This window comes from Erpetoichthys calabaricus, chromosome 1 (assembly GCF_900747795.2).
Source record: "Erpetoichthys calabaricus chromosome 1, fErpCal1.3, whole genome shotgun sequence".
NCBI lineage: Eukaryota > Metazoa > Chordata > Cladistia > Polypteriformes > Polypteridae > Erpetoichthys > Erpetoichthys calabaricus.
The window spans coordinates 350476859-350500066 of NC_041394.2; the positions used below are offsets into that span (position 1 = coordinate 350476859).

The 23208-nt window shown below is 40.5% G+C and overlaps 2 protein-coding genes across 3 annotated transcripts in view; both read left to right on the forward strand.

Moving 5' to 3' along the window:
- LOC114668952 (gastrula zinc finger protein XlCGF26.1-like) overlaps positions 1–3653 on the forward strand; it is a 29149-nt gene extending 25496 nt beyond the window's left edge. For both annotated transcript variants that reach the window (XM_028825002.2, XM_028824996.2), the window contains exon 3: positions 1936–3653. In XM_028825002.2, coding sequence (XP_028680835.1) covers positions 1936–2885 — 950 coding nt within the window. In that variant the 3' untranslated portion in view covers positions 2886–3653. The remainder of the gene's footprint in view (positions 1–1935) is intronic.
- A 3827-nt stretch (positions 3654–7480) lies between these two features.
- On the forward strand, positions 7481–21769 carry LOC114668946 (gastrula zinc finger protein XlCGF57.1-like). Its single transcript, XM_028824984.2, has 3 exons — positions 7481–7976; positions 14289–14723; positions 20862–21769. Exons 2-3 carry the CDS (start codon positions 14327–14329, stop codon positions 21749–21751), a joined length of 1287 nt encoding a protein of 428 aa, XP_028680817.1. The 5' UTR covers positions 7481–7976; positions 14289–14326; the 3' UTR covers positions 21752–21769.
- The last annotated feature ends 1439 nt before the right edge of the window (positions 21770–23208 follow it).

Below are 23208 nucleotides of genomic sequence, written 5' to 3' on the forward strand. Positions count from 1 at the left end.
TTGGGGTCAAGTGATTTTTGTCTAAGTGTGGGAAATCCTAAGTATCAAAAGAGCATTTCACATGCTTGTTGCAGAAACTGTCTACAATATTATTAACTAAAGATTATCACTCTTTTCCTCCAGTAATTGAATAACACAAGAACAACATATACAGTCACACCCATAAGTATTTGGACAGTGCACAGTTTTTTCATAATTTTGTCTCCACAATGGATTTGAAATAAAGCAATCATTGTGTTATTGGTGTGTAGACTTTCAGCTTTAATGTAACCAAAGTTATTGTATGAGCTGATTAAGAATGACATCCATTTTTATACATAGTCCACTATTTTTTCAAGGGCTGAAAAGTATTTGGACAAACTAACATAATCATAAATATAATGATCATTTTCAATATTTGGTTTAAATCCTTTCCAGTCACGGCCATCTCCAAGTGCTTGGTGTCCACCCTACTGATGCTTTGCCAGGCCTTTACTGCCATGCTCTTCAGGTGCTGCTAGTTCGTTGGACTTTCTGCCTTCAGTTTGTCTTCAGCAAGTGAACTGCATGTCGACTTGGGCTGAGGTCAGTTGATTGACTTGACCGTTGAAGAATATTCCACTACTTTGCCTTGAAAAGCATTTGGTTTATTTTCACAGTATGTTTTGGCTCATTGTCCATCTGAACCGTGAGAGGTTGTCCTATGAGTTTTGCAGCATTTGTCTGAATCTGAGCAGGTGGTAGAGCCCTGTACACTTCAGAATTCATCCTGGTACTTCTGTCAGCAGTCGTATCATCAATAAACACCAGTGACCGACTTCCATTGGCAGTCATGTGTGATCATGCCATAACACGGCCTCCACCATGTTTCACAGATGATGTGGTATTCATCGCCTCAATAGCCATCCTTCTCCTCTCCATACTCTTGTCATTCATTGTCTGTCATTCTGGTACATATTGATTGTATCTTAATTTGTCCAAAGAAAATATTTCCAAAACTGGACTTTTTTTTTTGAAATGTTATTTGGCAGAGTCTAATCTGCCCTTCCTATGTTTGAGGTTACCACTGGTTTGCACTTTATGGTAAACCCACTGTCTTTACTTTCATTAAGCCTTCTCTTGATTGTAGACTTTGGCAATGATAGGTCTACCTCCCAGAGAGTGGTCTTGTTTTGGCTAATTGTCGTGAAGGAATTCTTCTTCACCAAGTAAACAATTCTGCAATCATCCAGCACAGTGGTCTTCTGTGGTTGTCCAGGCCTTCTGGTGTGGCTGAGCTCACCAGTGTGTGCCTTCTCTTTAAGGATGTACCAGAAGGTTGATTTGACCGCTCCTGATGTCTCTGCATTTACTCTGATGGGTTTGTTTTGTTTTCTCAACCTAGTGATGACCTGTTTTTACTTGCATTAACAGCTCTTTGGACATCATATTGAGAGTTCTCAGTGACAGCTTCCAAATGCAAATTCTACACTTGTAATTAACTCCATACCTTCTATGTGCTTAATGGATAATGAAATCACGAGGGACCTGCTCCCGCCTGGCTATGGAATGTCTTGTCAGTCAAATGTCCAAATACTTTTGAGTCCCTGAAAACCATATGGCTGTCATTTCTAAATGCCTCATACTGTATATTTTTGGTAAACCCCTTAAATTAAAGCTGAAAGAATACACTTCAATCTCATAATGATTGCTTTATTTCAAATCCACTATGGTGGCATACAGAGCAAAAATTATAAAAATTGTGTCACTGTCCAAATACTTATAGACCCGACTGTAACTCAATGTTTTAAGTGTATGATATGCAAAAACTGTGATGCATTGCTGTAATTTCATATTCTTATGAAAGTGTGTACATCATTTCAATCAGCATTAATGTTTTGATGCAATGTAAAAAAAAATAGGAAAATGAATTTAAATGAAGCTTTTTGTTTTGTTTTCCTTTTAAACTTCATACAGGAGACAAACCTCACTGCTGTTTCGAATGTGGCAAACAATTCTGTCACAAGAGCTCTCTTCAGAGCCACAAAAGAATTCACACTGGAGAGAAGCCGTATTGCTGTTTGGAATGTGGCAAACAATTCCGTGAAAGTAGTCAACTGCAGCGCCACAAAAGAATTCACACTGGAGAGAAACCATATTACTGTGCTGATTGTGGCAAACGATTCCGGCACAGTTATAGTTTTCAGCGCCACAAAAGAATTCACACAGAAGAGAAGCCATGTTGTTATTCAGAACGTGGCAAACAATTCTCGTGTACCACCACTCTTCAAAGTCATGAAGGAATTCATACTGGAAAGAAGCCATATTGCTGTTTGGAATGTGGCAAACAATTCTCGTGTGCCACTACTCTTCAGAGCCACAAAAGAATTCATACTGGAGAGAAGCCCTATTGCTGTTTGGAATGTGGCAAACAATTCTGTAACAGGGGTACTCTGCAAAGCCACAAAATAATTCACATTGGAGAGAAGCCATATAGCTGTTTAGCATGTGGCCAGCAATTCTATGACAAGAGCTCTCTTCGGATCCACAAAAGAATTCATGCTGGAGAGAAGCCGTATTGCTGTTCTGAATGTGGCAAACGATTCTTGCGTATCGCCAGTCTTGAGACCCACACTAGAATTCACACTGGAGAGAAACCGTTTTGCTGTTTGGAATGTGGCAAACAGTTCCGTAGCAAGAGTAACCTTCAGAGCCACAGTAGAGTTCACACTGGAGAGAAATTGGAGAGAAAGAAGAGGTATTGCTGTTCAGCATGTGGCAAACAGTTCCGTGACAGAAGTGATCTTCAAAGCCACACTAGAATTCACACAGGAGAAAAGCCATTTTCATGCTGGGAATGTGGCAAAAGATTCTGCGACAGGAGGACTCTTCAGAAACACTCCAGAATTCACATTGAAGACAATTGAGAAAGGGAGGGAGAGAGAAAAGCCATATTGCTGTAGAGAACATTGCAAACAATTCCCTTACAAGAGTTGTCTTCCAAGACACAATGGAGAGAATTTGGAAAGAAAAGCCATAGCGCTGTCCATTACAGGAGACTTCGAAGATGCAGTGTAATTCATACGGGAGAGAGGGATCTGCAGAGACACAAACGAAATCACACAGAGTTAAACCATATTGCACATTGGAATTAGGCAAACAATTCTAAGAGTTATTTTCAAAGGCACACTAGAATTTACACTGAAAAGAAGTCCTGAGGAGTGAGTCAAAAGTCATCCACCTAACTACTCAAAGCTTGTTGAAAGTGGCAGCAGTAGTGCAACATCTTCAGATGAACCTTTGTGGTTACCGACTAGGTGGGCAGTGTTGCTGGTTCCACCAATATAGACCAGAGACTCATTAAAGCCTAGATCAAAGGATTGAGATCACAAGATGTTAAACAAAAGTGCAACAGATGAAAATGCAGTGTTGTATATTAACATATTGTTAGTGGGCAGGAGGATGGGATAGCAGGCTGCTTGTGCTGATCAGCACATTTACAACACAAAAGATGCTGATGGAGCGGTGCAAAGGGATTTAAGGTGGGCCGGGATTATGAAATTTTTTGTGGGTTTCAGATATTCTAGTGTTAAGGATCTAAAAAAAAAAATAATAATAAAGGCTCTTTCTGAAACATTTATTTAGATGGGTCTTTTCAGAACCAAAAATGGATCCCCTATGGCATTGCTCTCAAGGACCACTCTGGTGCTGTTTGTTTTTCAGAGTGTACATTTACTTTAATTAGATTACTGCTGTTCAGTGTTCATTATGAAAGAAGCACGTTTGGGGGGGGGGGGGGGGGGGGGGGGGGGGGGGGGTTTGGTCACACATTTCTTTGGCTCTACTCCAGTCTTGGAAATGAGTTTGTGAGGGAGCGTCAGTTACTGCACTACGGCCATGTGGTGCAATTCCCAGAGGGTCGTCCAGCTCTTGTTGAGGGCCCGAGTGGTTGGACCAGGCCAAGGCGAAGCTCACATACCACCTGGCTGCATCGGGTATATGGTCATTTCCAGAGGGTGGGGATTGGACTGCGTGTCTGCCTGAGGGGTTGCCAACCAGGATCCTGAGCTGTTTTATCATATGAAGGGCACGGCAATTCACCGCACCCAACCTATCATGACTTACAAACCAGAGCGCACATTAAGATCTCAAGATGCCAGTCTGCTTATGGTTCCAAGGATTAATAAAATAACACTGGGAGGTCAAGCTTTTACTTACAGGGCCCCTAAACTGTGGAATGGTCTGCCTGCTACTATAAGAGATGCCCCTTCGGTCTCAGCTTTTAAATCCCGGCTGAAGACTCACTACTTCAGTTTAGCACACCCTGACTAGAGCTGCTGATTAACTGTACAGACTGCATCTCTGTTGTTGGTCATTAGCACTAAAACATAAGTAACATGATTGTTTTAATTTGTTACTAACCCTCACCTATTCGGTTTCTCTTCTCGGATCTCAAATGTGGCACTTGGTGCCACGTAGGGAATCCATTCCCGGACGGGTTTATCCATTCCCAGGAATTCGGGAATCCGGCATTTCAATCCCGGGTGACCGGGGATGACACAGCGCACGGGCACTGAATGGTTTTAGAACGACTGACACTTATTTACTGCTGCAATATATTGACACAAATAAAAGACTAACTTTATCTACAAGTAGTTCATGTTGTCATATAAGTACATGTGTCTTTAGTTGCGGTAATAAGAGCATAGAAAGCACAATGTCCTCACAGGTGGTGCAGTGGTAGTACTGCTGCTTTGCAGTAAGGAGACTGTGGAAGATTGTGGGTTCGCTTCCTGGTTCGTCCCTGTGTGGATAGCGCTTTGAGTACTGAGAAAAGTGCTATATAAATGTAATGAATTATTATTATTAACGTGTCCAGCGTGTGGTCATTCATGCAAGAGCGCTCCTTCATGCAGAAGTACGCCAGCCGCTGAGAAGCACACTCTTGCCTCCATTGAAGTAGGCGGCACAGTCGTCAGATACTGATACACTTGTTCTAAACAACACCCGCACTTGCCGTTGCTCTGAAACATCGCCATTTAAGCTTTTACTGATGCATCCAGTTTCTTGTCATCATTCTGTGATGGCAAGTTTCTTGGCACAGATAATGCGGATGCAACAGACTGACGCATTGCAATTTCAAGTTGTTGTTCAAAGCTGTTGTCTGATGAAATGCAAGCTGCAGCAATGGTTCCACCTTAATTATTTTCAACTATAACTGTTATTTCTTGATCAATTTTTACACTTTTACATGCTATATATATGCGAGCTTGGCCATTCCCGTTTTGCCGGGAATTACAGCAGTTTCATGTCCGGGAATCCCAGGCTCCCGGTAATCGGGAGCCCGGGAATGGATTCCCTAGTGCCGCGGTCCACCTGCCAAGTTTTTTGCCTGCGTAAGGTAAAGTCATCCCTGATGGAGGATCACAGGAATCGTCGGGTAGAGGGGTTCTTTCATCGGATTGGCTGGCCCAATGCCGTTCAGCTGTGGAATGGCCAAATGGGGGATGCAGCTTGATGGCTGAGGTCTCCAGGACTCTAAACAAATCCAAATCTTCTTATGTGATACCATCTACTGTTAAATTCTGCTCCGTACTTGTAAAAGTTTTATTTTTATACTGTATTGAGGATTTGTTCTGTGTATTGTATTGTATTGACCCCCCTTCTTTTTGACACCCACTGCACACCCAACCTAGCTGGAAAGGGGTCTCTCTTTGAACTGCCTTTCCTGAGGTTTCTTCCATTTTTTCCCTACAAGGGTTTTTTGGGAGTTTTTTCTTGTCTTCTTAGAGAGTCAAGGCTGGGGGGCTGGCAAGAGGCAGGGCCTGTTAAAGCCCATTGCGGCACTTCTTGTGTGATTTTGGGCTATACAAAAAAAGTAATTGTATTGTATTTTACAGGGGCCACACATTTCTACAGCAAAGGTTTGAGGTGTGGAGATGAGTGTCCTCTCTGGAAGTAAGTACAGAGGAACAGTAGATATGTATGTGCTGTAGAAGACCACCTGAAAGGCATATTAAAGACGCTATGTACCATCTTAATTTCCTAGTATTCATTTTGCAAGGGGACACAGCTGATAAGGATTGCCACTGAATGCTTTTAACAAGTTATTAAAATACGTTTTATCTGTTTTAAGCTGCTGTGCATGTAATATATGGGAAAGATGATATTTATAAGATAATGTCAACTGGTGTGAAAATGAGACCCCTCATCAATGTAAAGGGGAATTCATGACAAGTAAGGATTTTTTGTTTGGATAGAGCTTAAATTATTTCATTCACAAAATGTAACCTCTCATATGCCAAACGGGGTGAAATTTGAGTTCCACAACAAAGTTTTTCCCATGAAAATATGTTGGGTTTTTAAAATTTTTTTGTAGAAAAAATTTACCCAAGTAAATTGTTTTAAAGCAATGGACCACTTATAGCATGAAAATATACTATGCCGATCCTGAAATTAAAAGGTATGAGTTACAAATTTAAGCAAGCGGAGATTAAGAGGGAGGTAATTATTAAAGGAATTAGCATGGTGGTTCCGAGTTATCACTCACAATCTTTGTCAAGTTCTAATAAATATTATTCTAAAAGAGGAAACGTGTTACTACAGAACCATGATTAAGGTGATAAAAGGTGAAAAGGTAAACAGCATAGTATTTAGTCAAAGATGATTGTGTTATACTCTGTGAGTTAATGTGGAGAATAAGGCAGGCAGTCAGTCAGTCAGTCAGTCATTATCCAACCTGCTATATCCTAACATGGTCATGGGGATCTGCTGGAGCCAATCCCAGCTAACACAGGGCACAAGGCAGGAACAAACCCCGCGCCGAGCACCAGCCCACCGCAGGGCACACACACACACACACACACACCAAGGACAATTTAGGATTGACAATGCAGCTAACCTGCATGTCTTTGGACCGTGGGAGGAAACCCACGCAGACACGGGGAGAACATTCAAACCATGCAGGGAGGACCCGGGAAGCAAACCCAGGTCTCCTTACTGCCAGGCAGCAATGCTACTACTGTGCCACCGTGCTGCCCTCGTGGAGAATAAGCTACATCCAATTGTGTTAAAAGAGTCAAATGATCAACAGGAAGCAAAAACTTCTAAAGTAGTATTTCTGAAGAACGCCGGAGAGGAGATGAGCATGAAGCATGAGGTTTAGACATAAACTGTGCTATCATTGACAAAACCTTATGGCCTCTAGTCACTGTCTTGTAGGCTTTTACAAACAAAAAACTTTCTCCTCCACATCACCTTATCCTGGTGCAATCTCTCTGCATTGTCTTTCTGGGGTATATTTTAGGATTTAAAATACTGCAGTACTGAAAGCCTTTGTTTCTGATGATCTAGCAAGGGATACATGACTTACAGGCCATATGTTCTGACAATTATAATCACTTAGTCACGGTCATTGAGACTTGATAACAGTCCGTTACCCTTAACTATGGTACTTAACAACGGTCAATAATATATAACAACTATAAAAAATAATTGAATGCATCGACTTAATATTCAGAATTTAGTATTCCACAGACCCAAGCAGCATTACGCTACACCAACTGACCTTTTGTTGGTGAACATTTAATAAATTTATCCCAGCGCACTTAGTATTGCCACGTTACTTGCATAGCTACTCAACTACCATTTTTATCACACTCAGGTTCGGTTCGTTCCTTAGTAATAAACTAAATGTTATCTAACATTAGTAAAAGTTACTGCCATCTTGATTTAAAACTCTAACTCCGTCTTATTCCTCTTTACTCCATAATCGGCTACAAAGATTTATTCAAACACTGGAATTCCTCCCAACTCCCTGAAAACTGCCGTTGGGCGTGGCCAGACTGACGTCAGAGGGCGTTTCGTGGCCGACGTCGTAGCGGGCGCCAATAAACGAAAAAACAAAAGAAGAATTCAGGCTGAAGTGTCGTGTCGGACGGTTGGCGTGGTCACTCATCGGGTTGTTCGAGTGCAGTTTGTGTACAGACGCCGGAGAAACAAATCCCCGTAAGGATAAGGTATGTAGTTACATCTGAATATGAGAGAGCAAGAGGGACATAGAGAGTGTATTCGGGGTTACCATCATCAGATATTCTGCTCGTAGTCCTTGAGCAGAACGCCGAGGCTTTTCAGGGTTTCTGTAGTCTTGGGGTGTTTAAAAGCTCGATTCTTTGTTTCCCTTTTCACTGACGACTCCTCGCCGTTCATATAGTTCTAAAAGAGGAAATGTGTTAATACAGAGCCATGATTAAGGTGATAAAAGATGAAAAGGTAAACCTAGCAGGCTGCGTTTTGCTGTGATTTAGATTGTTTCTGATTATCTTCACGCTCGCTCACCTCTGCTCGTTGTTTTACCTTTTGATTTTGCGCATGCTCCGTGCCATAGTCCTATGCAGCGGTAACTTGCACGCGCGACCGCACCGTCAAAGTAGAGAAGAAAATATCGTTCAGATTTATCTTGTCAGCTAAGTGGAGGATATTATAGTTACGGGGAACTTTTTTATTTACTCAGATAAGTGGGCTAACTTTACAAGTAGCGGAGCACAAGAGCAGGGGTTGTTACGGAGATACCTGCGTGGTGTCCTTTTGTTTCAGCGCAGGCGCGCTGCGATGTGATTGTCCGGGATCTCCTCACGTTCGCCCCTCATTCCGCTATATGTTCCGCTAAACTAGTACTCGGAGCTGGATTAATACTGTACCTTTTTAGAGTCCACTTAAAAGATTGTTAGCGTGTTCTTGACAATATTATTTATCCAGTGATCATTTTGCAAACCGCAGACACGGGACACACAAGTCCATGGCTGTACTCCATGAAAATGAGTGCCCCGACTCCCCACGGTAGATGGTTTGGAAGGGCACAATAGTGGGGAAAAATGGTACAAAAGACTTCCTCACTCTTTTATTAATAAAAGTAATTTAAAAAAAAAACGGACATTTTAATGGCAGTTTGTGGTTCTTCACTGGGTTGTGTTTTCAGTTGAACTATTGGTTGACATAGAACATTTTCAGTATGCAGTAAAAGATAGAAAACCGTTAGTGTGTTGGGCTACCTAGCAGAACATTAACGGATCAAGACAACTTGGACTTGGCCTGTGCTGTTGTATTCTAAAATCGGGACCCATTGTCGCGTATCTGTTACCATCTAATCAGGGTTATGTAATGTTTGGAGCCTGTTGTGGATTCTTTCTGGAACCTTTTGGGTGGGTGGGAGATCTTTAAACTAAAAATGGTTTCCCTGTGGCATTTCTGTAAAGACCCACTCTGGCTCCTTTTATTGTTAAGAATGTAAAGTCAGTGTAAATAGATTTGACACAATATTTAGATACAATTTTAAATTATAATGTTCATTTTTTTCAAGAAGCTGCAGTGTTGTAAATGAGTGTCCCTTCTAGGGGAACAGACGAAGGAGTACAGAGTTATTTTTTTAAATAGATTTAGCTCATTTTTAGATCTTAAGTGTTCATTTTTTAAACAGCTGGCTATTTAGACGACAAAGGCGCCCAACTGTGCAAATGAGTGTCGTCCTCCCATTGATAGGCTGGAGTGGCGATGTGGAGAATATGATGTTGGGGTAGACGACCTACAGGCTTTTCGCACAAAAGCAGGTTGGGGGGGGGGGGGGTTTATATGGCAAAGGCTCCACTTTGGGAACGAGTGCCCTCTGGTGGAAGAAATGGACCAACACATTAGTTATGAGTGCAATAGAACACCGCCGGATTGGTTTATTAAAGATGCTGTGCACCATTTTAACCACATTGTTTGTTTTGCAAGGGACCACAACCATTGCCATTGAATGTTTCCTACAAGTTTTTACAATGTATTTTATTTTTAATGTGCCGTGTTCAACTGTGCATGTAATATATGAGAGAGCTGAATTTTATAAGAGGACAGCTGCTGTGAAAATTAATCTCCTCGTTGAATTAAAGGGTGGTTATGACAAGTGAATAATTTTTTTTTGGCAATAACTTGAACTATTCTGTTTTCAAAATTTTAATCACTCGCATGGCATAGGTGGTAAGCCGAGTTGCACAACAAATGAAACCACCCATAACATAATGTACTTCATGTATAGTTTCACTTGTAGCCTTAAAATGGATTAGTGCTAATTCTGGTGCTAAGAGGTGTGAGTTTACACAAGCGGAGATTCTGAGTTGATCTTACCAAAGTGTTTAAATTATTATTCAAGTAATTGTCACGGTGGTTCCCAGTTGTCCCTTTTAAAAACTTGTGTTTGTTTTCTTCATACAAGGAACCACAGGCACATGGAAGACGTGACCCAGTAGTGTGGTAGAGAGTAGAGTTTGAGGGGCCTTTAAATCTTGAGTTGATTTAATTTTGAATAATCAAAGTGAATAGAACAGTTGAGCTTGTTGGACTGAACGGCCTGCTCTCGTCTCATTATTTCAGTGCTCTGTTATAGGATGTAAATTGTGACATAAGCACATGTGCCAACATACTAGTATCTTAAAATATTTATTTTAAGAAACCCACAATTCTGTACAAAGACCCAACAGAGACCTCTACAATGTTCTCATGCACTTCATGTTAAAGATGAAATGACCGTGTGTTGAGTACATGGAGGAGTGCTTTTGTTTTAATGGCTTTTCTTTATTTCAAATGTAGTTTTGTTATTAACATTATTGTCCTTACTACAGTTTCCCTATGCAAACATGGCCAGCTGGCTCTGACGTTTAGGTGAATTAGGTGTAACTTTCTGTCTCGGGTCTTCTGGAGTTCTTTGTGATCGAGGTGTGGTGTGACCAAAGTCAATTGGCTCATAATCCACTTAGACAACCAGATTACTAATACAGACTTGGGGTGCAATGTGAAGATCTTTTAATTGTCTCATTAGAAATGATGAAAATCTGGCTTCCCCTGTTTTTATTATTATTATCTACGCTTCTTTTAACTTCACCTGTTTGTTGTCTGGTACAAATCTTGTAATCGATATTTAACCCACTTCCTATTGTCCAAATGACTTGACATTTTGCACACTTACTTCTGATGACAATACATGAATCAGTAATCAGTTTCACTAATTGATCAATTAATCCATGTTAATTAAGAAATGAATTTCATATGAAGAATAGTTCAAGATTTCAACAATAGATGGCGCTAGTAATGCTTAGAAATATTAATGGAAGTGTTAAAATATCAATTACAAAATTATACTAAAACAAACCAAATACTAAAAAGTTGAGTGATATTTTATGAATGATGTATGAGAGACTTATTTTTTTTTTTTACTTTTTAGTACACCTTTTTTAACTTAATATAAACATGGTTTTTAATTTTTGTGTGTGTTGTGGATGAAAGTCGGAAAAACAACGGGAGTCAAACACCAATTTAAAATAAAAAGCAATTTCTTTATTCTTGGGGAGAAGAAGCAGGCTGCCCACCTGCCAGCTCAAGTTGCTACTGACACGTCAGATCAGAGAACCTGCCCAAAAGCAGGAAGTTTATCTCTTTTTTTTTATAACCAGTCTTTATTCTTAAACAAAAAGAGGAAATATGGCACTTCATTTTGAGGTCATACATAGATCGTGTTAGCTTGCGGTCACATGCTGGATTTGAACATGCAGGAGTGCACAGTGTTTCTAACAGCTAGGAGTTATTAGCACATTCACAGTCTTAAGCAATAGCCCTTGTCAGCATAAATACACACAAGAGCAACTGCAGTGATCTCTCAGCTAACTCTCACAGGGTGTGTGCAATCTAAGCAGATTTAGACAATACTCACATCCTCGTTCTTTCTGCACCATCAGGGTTACAATACTTCAACTCCTATGTGGCAGTTACAATTTAAGAATCTTTTCTCACCTTATAAAAGGATTAATGTTATACTGACGGTTAATGCACAGCACATTCTTATTATAGCTTACATTTCAGTTAATATTTTTTCTTTGTGTGTGTATATATGTATATGTGTGTGTGTGTATTCACACACAAACAAAAATTAATTTACTATCGGATGTTTTCTTGAACAACTTATTTTGGGATCATAAGGGAACGATTAACTTGATATCCACTAAGTTGCCATAGAAGTTTCACGTAATGTTTTTTTTTTTTTTTTTGATTAAATTAAGGAAATCTGTAGGGCCTCTGACTTTTAAAGACTGTGAAATAAGAGCCCCACTACACACAAAAATGGTTTGGGGCAGCCACCCATATATTTGCATCCTGGCTGCAAAAGGCAAGTAACAAGCACAATGAGGACAGTCTTGGGTCCAGAACAGAACTGATCAGTGTGGGGAAGGTGGTGAGTTTTTAAGGTCGGTAAAGGGTGGGGGGGATCTTAACCAGAAGCAATGTGTTTGGACTCGGGCAGAATGTCCCATGTTTGGTCTGCAGAGATGAAAGAAGGAGGTTTAGTGCAAACCCGGCTCTTCTTTTGGTCCATGTAGCTGGCTCCCATGCACATGTGTGTGGCAACTCTATTTGGAATCTGTCCCTGTACAACAACAACAACAACATTTATTTATATAGCACATTTTCATACAAAAAGTAGCTCAAAGTGCTTTACATAATGAAGAGAAGAAAAATAAAAGACAAAATAAGAAATTAAAATAAGACAACATTAATTAACATAGAAAGGAGTAAGGTCCGATGGCCAGGGTGGACAGAAAAAACAAAAAAAAACTCCAGAAGGCTGGAGATAAAAATAAAATCTGTAGGAGTTCCAGGCCACGAGACCGCCCAGTCCCCTTTGGGCATTCTACCTAACATAAATGAAATAGTCCTCTTTGTAGTTAGGGTTCTCATGGAGTCACTTGATGCTGATGGTCATACAGACTTCTGGCTTTTAATCCATCCATCATTGTTGGAACATCATGGTGCTTTGGGTAGATGGTGGTGGCGCACGCCACCACCAACAGGACACCGGAAAAGAAAACAGAAGAGAGAGTAGGGGTTAGTACAGATTTTGAATGAATAGTTATTATAATGAATTGGATATACAGAGTATCAGGATTAAATTACAGTGAAGTTATGAGAAGGCCATGTTAAAGTAATGTGTTTTCAGCAGTTTTTTTGAAGTGCTCCACTGTATTAGCCTGGCGAATTTCTACTGGCAGGCTATTCCAGATTTTCGGTGCATAACAGCAGAAGGTCGCCTCACCACTTCTTTTAAGTTTTGCTGTTGGAATTCTAAGGAGACACTCAGTTGAGGATCTGAGGTTACGATTTGGAATATAAGGTGTCGGACATTCCGATATATAAGCCGGGGCGAGATTATTTAAAGCTTTATAAACCGTAAGCAGAATTTTAAAGTCAATTCTGAATGACACAGGTAACCAGTGTAGTGACATCAAAACTGGAGAAATGTGTTCGGATTTTCTTTTCCTGGTAAGGATTCTAGCAGCTGCATTCTGCACTAACTGCAAACGATTGATGTCTTTTTTGGGTAGTCCTGAGAGGAGTGCGTTACAGTAATCTAGCCGACTGAAAACAAACGCATGAACTAATTTCTCTGCATCTTTCGATGATATAAGAGGTCTAACTTTTGCTATGTTTCTTAGGTGAAAAAATGCTGTCCTAGTGATCTGATTAATATGCGATTTAAAATTCAGATTACAGTCAACGGTTACCCCTAAGCTTTTTACCTCCGATTTGACTTTTAATACTAATGCATCCAGTTTATTTCTAATAGCCTCATTGTATCCATTATTGCCAATCACTAAGGTTTTGGTTTTTTCTTTATTTAATTTGAGAAAGTTACTATTCATCCATTCTGAGATACAAGTTAGACATTGTGTTAGCGAATCAAGAGATTTGGGGTCATCAGGTGCAATGGCAGTGAATTTAAATGATTTCAGAGAAACTGAAAGTTTGGCCATTTAGCCATTTACTTCTGTAGAAGTTCATTGTCAATAGAATCACGCACTTTGAAGTTTTATGAAAGAGACCACAGGTTATAAGGACAAGCATCAGAAATTTTAAGCATGTGAAAATAAGTTAGAAAGCCCATTGGTTTGGTGGCTTGTCATCTTGTGTGGTTCAGCAAAGTGCTGTTCCTCTTTCATCTTCCTCTTTCCAATATTCTCTTGTTTCTTGATACAATCCTGAGGTTCTGCTTGTATAAACATTCCTCCTCAAAACTGGGACCATGACAATCTGAGTGTTGAACACGTCTGGCCCATAACTGTAAGAGAAGGCCGCCTTCTTTCAGCATGTTGGACCTTCACCCCACACTTTCACACCTCATAGTTAATTGAGTTTCTGTCAACATGACGTAAACCTTAAACAAGTGAATGCTGTATCATGAAACTCAAATGTCTTTTTATCTGAATAATGCAGTTTTGATGGAATTTTTAATCCTGTTTTATCTGCAGAGAGAAAGAAAAAGCTGCCATTTTACTGTACTGTCCAGATGGATGTGAAAGAGGAGATGCATGAGGCTGATATCCTAGAAGTAAGGATCATGAATGTTAAGGAGGAGGACTGTGAGTGGGAGTCTCTCCCCCCAAAATGGGAAAGTCTGGCCATTATGGAAGAGGATTGTGAGCTGCAGTCCATGGGAATTAAAGAAGAGGCTGAAGAAAGGTTTGTCAGCATTGAGACACACAGTAATCAAAGTGTTGAGGAAGAAGCTCATAATGAATGTCCAGATGAACCGATGACTCTGCTAGTCTCTTCACAAAGCAGACTGTGTTCATCTGTCAATGTGACGACTGAGTTCCCACAGTTTGACACAGAAGGAATTAAGAAAAATACATCCATTAGAACTCCAGAAGGTCAGGAGCTACCTACAGATCAGTCTGGCCCAGGTAAATATTAAATACGAATACGTCTAAGATTTAGAGTTGAAGGTATGGGCCTGAAAGATGGATCTTATGCTTTTTAGAAAAATCATAGCAATGTAGCTTCCAATGCCCTGATCCAGTACAAAATCTCAGGGTTTTTCTATACAAAAGTATGGGTGTAAGAAAGTTTGCCAGCCTTTTTTGGAATTCTTCAGATTTCTGCCTTAATTCCTCCAAACAATGTGGTGTGTTCTTCTGCGAAGTCCCAATAACAGACAAACAGACCTGTCTTAAACTATTAACAGCACAATAGGCTTGTCTGTCTTGAACACATCACTTTAAAATCTTTACTAACTTGTTGACCATCCTTTCAGCTTCAATGCCCTCCACCAGATATTTCCTGTAGCTGCTGATCTGCCTTTTCTTTCCGTCCAAACTCTTTCAGTCCCTTGGTGTCACTGAGATTTCTTGCCTGTCCAGCTCTCTTCAGATCAGGAGCCAACATCTCCATTTCTGTTGGGCTCTGGACTCTGATTGGCTATTCCAGAACACCAGTTACCTCCTGTTTTTAATCCTTTCAGTTGTTGAATTCTTCCTGTGTTTCCATTCCTTGTCTTATTTCATCACCCAGCTTCTGTTACTCTTGTTCTACCCTGACATTCTCCTGTCAGATTTCTTAAGGACACTTAGCATTTAGTGTTTCCCTCCATGCCCTGAAGAAGCAAAGTGACCACAAACCATCACACTCCTGATGCTATGACCTTGGTGTTGTGTTTTCAACATTGTCTGCTGTGGAACAACCGTGTTGTCTTTGGCAAGCTTGAGATGTGCAGTGATGTTTGCTTAGAGATCAGGGTTTTCCTTGAGTCTGTTCTTCCATCAGCACCATTCCTGTGTTTTCCTTCTAGTGGACTTTATGAACAGAGACTTGTTCAAGAAATATCTGCAGGTCATTTTGCTCTTTCCCCCTCCGAGTTCTATATATTCTCTGGAGTTTCACAGTCAATTTCTGCCATTTTTAGTCCGCTTGTCTTCCAGTTATGAAAAGAAGAATTGAGAGCTAATAAAGGATTGGGGACCATGTGGGGTGCCATGTGTGAGGAAAAGCAAAGGCGTTTTCCATGAAGAAATTATGGAGGTCTTGAGTGCAGGGCTCAGTCATCCAAGAGTTCACTTCTCTGTTGTTCCATACTGTCTGGAAGCAAGGCCCCAAATGAACCATTGTTCTTTAACAATGTGAGGGCTGAATATTTTTTGCAGGCAACTCACACAAAGCACACAAAGCAAAGGTTTCACATGTAAATCAACATAAAATGTCTGTTGCTGTGGCTGCATGTTCAGCGTCTCTGGTGGTTGTGTAGGGGCAGCACGATGGCCAGACACGCTGCCTGGCCTGTCTTCACGTAGCAGTGCTACTCAATCTGTTTTGTACCTCTTGCCATAATAAGCAGCGGTCCTCCCAGACGAACGTTGCCATTGGTGCATCGGCTACACAATCGTGTCCAACACCACGATCAACTGGGGACAGATCAGCTGAAGCCGGTACCTCACTTTTCCTTTCAGTCTCCATGTTCAGATCACTTGCATCAAAACTGAAGTCTGGCAAGTCAGAGTCCAATTTGTCGATAATAATACACAAAATGTCGTCCATGGAGTATTTTGCTTTGTGCATTCGCTTTGGTCTCTGGTCAGATGTCGATGAAATTTTAGAGGTTGTTTGCTGTTCGCTACTCATGCATGTGCAGGGAATAGAGGTCAAATCAACAAAGCTAACTTTCCTTCTAGCAAAGAGAGTTGAACTAAAACAACGCGAGTTTTGTTGTCGTTTACAGCTGATTACCATCCTCTACCCCTGAATTTCGACAAAAGTTTCAGGGCTGATGTTGAGAGTTAATTAGTTGCTGGGGTGGAATGGGAGGGACCTTCAGGCAAAACCAGAAATGACCTTGGTGTCCCCAGACCCTAATATGAACCCAGTAATAAAAAAACAAGATCCTCCAGCCAGGTCTATTGCATAAAAAAATAAGAGAGTTGGGGATTGTTGGCTATTGGAAGCAGCAGATTATGCCTATAAATCAGTATACAGGTAGAGAGCTTTGTAAACATTCCCAACCTAACCTCATCATCGTTTAACAATACAAAAGTTAGTTCTGAAACTACACATGTGAAGATATACATATTATGGGGGGCGTGAAGCTCTCTGTTGCTGGAGCATGCAAAGGTTGTGTCCTGCCCCTGTGGACGAAGACTCGGACAAGACAGCAGGTGGGGTTATATAGCAGCTTTATTTTCTCATTGTCACAGTGAGCAGAGTTTCAGAAAGCAGGCAATCAATATTACTTGACAGCGTCAGGGCTCTTCTGAACCCCATCTGTCGGCTGGGGCAAAGTTTTATACCCCTGGAACGCGTGATTTAATATCATTATGGAATGCAACAGTCATCTCTCAAGGTTGAAGTTTTAAGCAGCTTCATTTCTAAAACAATGATCTGCTTAGCCCTCTCAAACTACACCGTGTCCTTGACTGAAGTTTTTAAGCTTTGCAGAAAGGGTGGCTTGCAGCTGCAAAGAGAAAAATAATAAAGTAGGCAGGCGCAGGCTTTTCATGATAAGAGGAAACGGGATAAGGCAGACTCATGAAAGGAATGCTTAGACCTTGAGTCCCTTGGACAAATATTTTTCTGTTTGCTCATCACAGCATGCTTTTACAAAATGTAAAGCTTACTTCTGCTTAACTTCTCAGACATGGATTAGTACAAGGGAACGGAGAGAACATTCATCTTCCACACCCCCTCCCAACTCTCTCTGCAATGCTCTAACTATGACTAAACATTAATCTCTCAATAAAACAAACTTTATGATGTACAGTGGGTATAGAAAAGAATCCCCCCCTTCAAAATATTCCCATTTTTTTTGCTTTAAAGCTTTAAATGAACACACACACAAAAAGTATTTCTTTCCAGCTTTTCTTACTCAATGCAACCTTTAACATCCAAGTGAAAGATATCACAGCTACAGTTCAGAAGAATTTTCAAAAATCAAAAACAAGAAATCCTGAGATTAATAAAGGACCCAACCCCCAAACTCAATCAGGTGTAAGTGCCCACCATTTCCATTGTGGTTCCTGGCTTCCTTCCACCTGTGATCAGTTGTAATCCGTGTGATTAGTGAAGCTGTTCCTGGAGCATTCATTCCCTTGCTTGGTAGTGCAACTGACAGCAATCAACTGACTGTAGATGGCAAGCCACTTTCAAAAGATCTCTGCAATAGAGTTGTGGACAGACATAAGGCAGGAGATGGAGACAAAAAACATCTCAAAGGCTTTATCAATCCCAAGAAGCCCAGTAAAGTCCATAATAAAGAAGTGGTAAGTGTTTGGTACTACTAGGACTCTCCCTGGATCCGGCCGTCTCTCCAAACTGGATGGAAGAGCAAGGAGGAAACTGGTAAGAGAGGCTACCAAGAGGTCAATGGCCACTTTGAAGGAGTTACAGGATTTGATGGCAAAGAGTGGTCATGGTGTGCATGTGACAACAATTTCACAAGCGCTTCACAATTCTGACTTGTTCAGGAGGGTCGCACTTCTCAGGAAAGGTCACATTAAGGCTTGTGTGAGATTTGCCAGAATGTACCTTGAAGATTCTGGTGTCAAGTGGACAAAGCTCTTATGGTCATATGAGACCAAAATGAAACTATTTGGCCTCCATACCAACCGGTACACCAATGCAGCTCACCATTCACAACACACCATACCTACAGTAAAGCACGGCGGTGACAGCATCCTGTTATGGGGGGCCGGGGGCTCTCATTAGGGTAGAAAGATGAATGGATCGGGTAAAATCATGTCAAATTCTGGAGGAAAACCTGCTACCCTCTGCCAGAAAGTTGAAGATGGGCAGAATGTTCACCTTTCAACACGACCTGAAGCACACAGCAAAACTGACCACACAGTGGCTGAAGGAGATAAAAGTGAATGTCCTGGTGTGGCCAGTCAGAGCCCAGACCTAAATCACAGTGAAAATCTGTGGAAAGATCTGAAGATAGCAGACCACCAACGCTCACCATCCAATGTGTCCAAACTTGAACAGTTCAACTGTAAAGAAGAGTGGGGGGCAGATATTGAGTGGGCTCAATTTAGGTGTGCAAAGCTAATAGAAAAGAATCAACAGACTCAAGGCTGTCATTAAAGCAAAAGGGGGTTCAACAAAATGACATGGGGGGGGGGGGGGGGAGGGTGATCCTTAATCTCAGTAGGTCTTGTTTTTGATTTATTATAATTATTCTGAACTGTAGCTGTGATATCTTTCACTTGGATGTTAAAGGTTGCATTGAGTAAGAAAAGCTGGGAAGAAATACTTTTTGTGTGTGTGTTCATTTAAGGCTTTAAAGCAAAAAAAATGGGAATATTTTGAAGGGGGGGATTCTTTTCTATACCCACTGTACATAGCAGTCAAGTACCCAAACGCAAACAGAATACACACATGAAGAAAGATAACAATTGGCCGTTATGAAATGATGCTAATAAGTGCTTATTGGGGGTTGGTGACCAGCTGCTACCCTCCTGGGAAAGAAATTCAAGTCCTGGCCGGATGAATCGGGGAAAACAGGAAGATTATTTGGTTGTGCCTTTTTGATCACTGGGTGCACAGTCTTGTGTGTTTTGCGAGGTGTGAACCGAATAATCGGCAAAAAAATAAATCTTCCAGCTTTAAAGGGTTAAATTTGGAGGTCTCCTCCATGAGTCTTTCAGAATAGTAACTCGGTCAGAACGGTGAAGTGGGTTGATGATATTCAGACGTGGATGTGCACCATCGCTGTTCTTGATATATATAGTCTTTGAGCCTGCATAATTTCAGGCCTGAAGTTGGAGATGGTTGGAAACTCCAGAAATCGGAGCATATTAGCAATCTCGTCATTCTCAGCAACTCCAATAGTTCTGTTGTTGTCACTCCTTACTCTGTCGTCTTGTTTAAAGCTCTTCATGGAGGATTTAATATTTCAGTGTCATAATGCTCCACTTGAATATGGATCTGAATGTATATTGATGAGAGTTTCTGCTGTTTTGTTTCTGAATTGTAAAATATCAGCATGAAGGTCAGGAAGACTTCTCCATATTAATGTATTCAAAGTTGCACTTACAAGAGCATTTTTCTCTGATTTACAAAGGGTTTCAGTTGGTTATCAATTTAAAGTGGGCCATAGTTCTCTGCTGCTATGCCTGCCTTCATCAAAATCCATTGGGCTTTTGTTATAACTGGTTTAACATTTTTGCAATGTTCCTAAAATGGAAAATGCAGTCTGGTTAATATGTGATTTTAAAGTTTTTCATCTTGGATTACATCTAAATTCTTTATCTCCACCTTTCCCTTTTCATGCTAAGGGATAATCTTTATTCCTAATCCCCTCATTTCCATTTTCGCTAACCACTAGGATTTCTGTTTTGTTTTTCCTTATTTATTTGATTACTACTCATCCAAGGCAGACATTGGAACAGTGAGCAAAGAACATCGGGGTCATCAGGTGCTATGGATAAGTAAACCTTTGTGTCATCTGCAGTGTTGAGAGTATAAACAAATTAAGAGGAGTTAGACTGGAAATATACTTGATGAGAGCGGCAGAGGCAGGAGGAATATGTTGATTTATCCTAGAAGGATCTTTATGTAGCAGTGGGTAGATGAAGGAATTCACATCAATACCAGGTTTCAAAAGGAGTCAAATGCTAAGATGTTTGTAATTGTATCAAAAAAGTATGTGTGTATGTCATGGGACCAGAAATCGTACAAAAAGAGAGCTTCATACCTCCTAGCGTAGCCAGTGTAGAACAGACCCTTCCCTCATCAAGGCAAGAATCGTGTCTGTCAGTCATTTTCTAACCCAGTCTTTTTAAGTCCTGAACAAGGTTGCACGGAGTGCAGAATAAGTTCTTCTGCCCAAGGGAAGGTGTCATTAGTTGAGAATGTTTGATCTATATTTAGTTAATGTTACAGGGATGGATAAAAAGTAGAGTGTGAAGAGCACAAAACAGTGTGTGGTCATTTCCCAGACAGCGTCACATTGATTTCTATGTGTTCTAAAGCTGTTTTAAAGTTTTCTATTTAATGTGAAAAACAGAGAAGTGAATTGAAATTAAGCTTTTTTTCTTTTCCTTTTAAACTTCATATAGGAAGCACACCTTGCTTCTTTTTTGGATATGGCAAACCGTTTTCGCAAAGAAGCAATCTACAGAGCCACAAAAGCTTTCACGCTGGAGAGAAGAAATATTGTTGTTTGGAGTGTGGCAAACGATTCTTGAGTGTTCGCGACCTTACGGCTCACGCTAGAATTCACACTGGAGACAAACCATATTGCTGTTCAGAATGTGGTAAAGAATTCACACAGATGCAGCATCTTCAAAGACACTCTAGAATTCACACTGGAGAGATGCCATTTAGCTGTCTGGAATGTGGCCGGCAATTCAAAGATAAGAGAACTGCTCAGAGTCACAAAAGAATTCACACTGGAGTGAAACCATTCTACTGTTTAGAATGTGGCAAAGAATTCTGCAGCAAGGAAGGTTTTCAGGGCCACAGCAGAGTTCACACGGGCGAGAATTTGAAGAGTAAGAGGCAATATTGCTGTTCAGAATGTGGCAAACAATTCTCTCTCATGAGTGATCTTCAGAGGCACAGTAAGATTCACACGGGAGAAAAGCCATTTTGCTGTTCAGAATGTGGCAAACACTTCCTTCTCAGGAGTGATCTTCTGAGCCACAGTAAAATTCACACAGGAGAAAAGCCATTTTGCTGTTCAGAATGTGGCAAACAATTCCTTCGCAGGAATGATCTTCAGAGCCACAGTAAAATTCACACTGGAGAAGGGCCATTTTGCTGTTCAGAATGTGGCAAACTATTCCCTTACAGGAGCGGTCTTCAGAGACACATTATAATTCACACGGGAGAAAGGCCATTCAAATGTTTAGAATGTGGCAGGCAATTCAAAGATAAGAGGAGTCTTCAGTGTCACGAGAGAATTCACACTGGCCAGAAATTAATCCTTAGAGAGAAGCTGCATTGACAAAAATGACTGAACGCACATGTAGTGAACACAGAAAAGGAACCCGCTGGCAATAAACAGGAGTGTGTAGGGGGGGTTGTTAAGCAAGAGATGATTGAAAGTGACAAAGACATCATAAACAAGGTGCACAAGTCTTCAAGATAAAATCATCTCTTGTATAAAGCTAGAAATAAGTATGCTGAACACCATTAAATCCAAGACTGATAACGAAATGTCTTGGGGGGGGGGCCAGGTAAATATTCACAAAGGCAGAAGGATTGCAATTGACACAGGACAAAGGGGCCCAGGAATGAAAAAATCTTCTGAACCTCACTGAGACAGACAGTAGAGGAAAAACACATGGAAATATCAATAAACTGCACTGAGCACAACCTTTTATATCGAAGGGAAACAAGTCAGTAACTAAAATATACAGGAATGCAAGGAAGAAGAATCACTAAGGTCCCATGCTGTGCAGCTCCTCTCTAATCCTCTGGGCTACAATCACTGGAGTTCAGCAAAAATGGAAAGAAGCCTGACCAAGTGACATGACTAGCCTGTGTGTGAGCTGTACAAGCCTTTTATGATCTTGTAAGACCCATTGATTGCTACGCCCCAGTATATACTAACACTACAGTACTATAAGTACAGTATACATATGTAGATAGTCTGATTGCTCCATAGGGAAGATGTAGAAAGAGAAACTAAAGCCTAGGAGCCTGATAGAGGCATTGGAGTCCCATGCCAGTAGATGTAACGAAGAAGGAGCCTCCAGGATGAAAACTGAATGACCTACCAAGATGAAGGAGGACGCTGAGAGTCTGGCTGATTTTAATTTTTTTTTTTTTTAAAGACTAATTGAAATAATTTGATGGCACCAAAGATGAAAGGCTCCTGCTGTGTATTGTGCTGATATTGCTGCTATGTTTTAAGCGTTCATGTTCCTAGTAACAATATCAATGCTACAGATATTAAATATGCACTGTTTTCACTTTACTAATCTCATGCATTTCAAAACTCGCTTGCATTTCTTTGTCCTTGCTCATTTTTGAAGGGAGGAGGCACCATTTCTTTTTACATACAACCGGATTTGATATTTCCGGTACCCCGCTGGTTGATTTGTAATGGAGGAAGCAGAGTGTTTGAGAAATTGGCAAATTTATTTAATTGTTTGATGAGGTGTATCCGAAAGAATACATTGTGAAAGTCTGAAAAACTGATTAAAAATAAGTTTGAATATTAAGAAATGCAGCTTTTACCAAAAACACTTTTTCGTTAAAATACTAGAAAAATTCTTGTTCATAAATAAATATGACCAATTGTAGCAGAGTACATGAAATTATTTTTAGATAGATAGATAGATAGATAGATACTTTATTAATCCCAATGGGAAATTCACATTCTTCAGCAGCAGCATACTGATACATAAATAATATTAATTAAAGAATGATAATAATACAGGTGGAAAAACAGACAAT

Excerpts from the sequence above, each read along its gene's own strand:
- LOC114668946 (XM_028824984.2), top strand. The coding sequence starts at position 14,327 with ATGGATGTGAAAGAGGAGATGCATGAGGCTGATATCCTAGAAGTAAGG. Across the intron at positions 14,724-20,861 it reads TACAGATCAGTCTGGCCCAG|GAAGCACACCTTGCTTCTTT; the intron begins GTAAATATTAAA and ends AACTTCATATAG.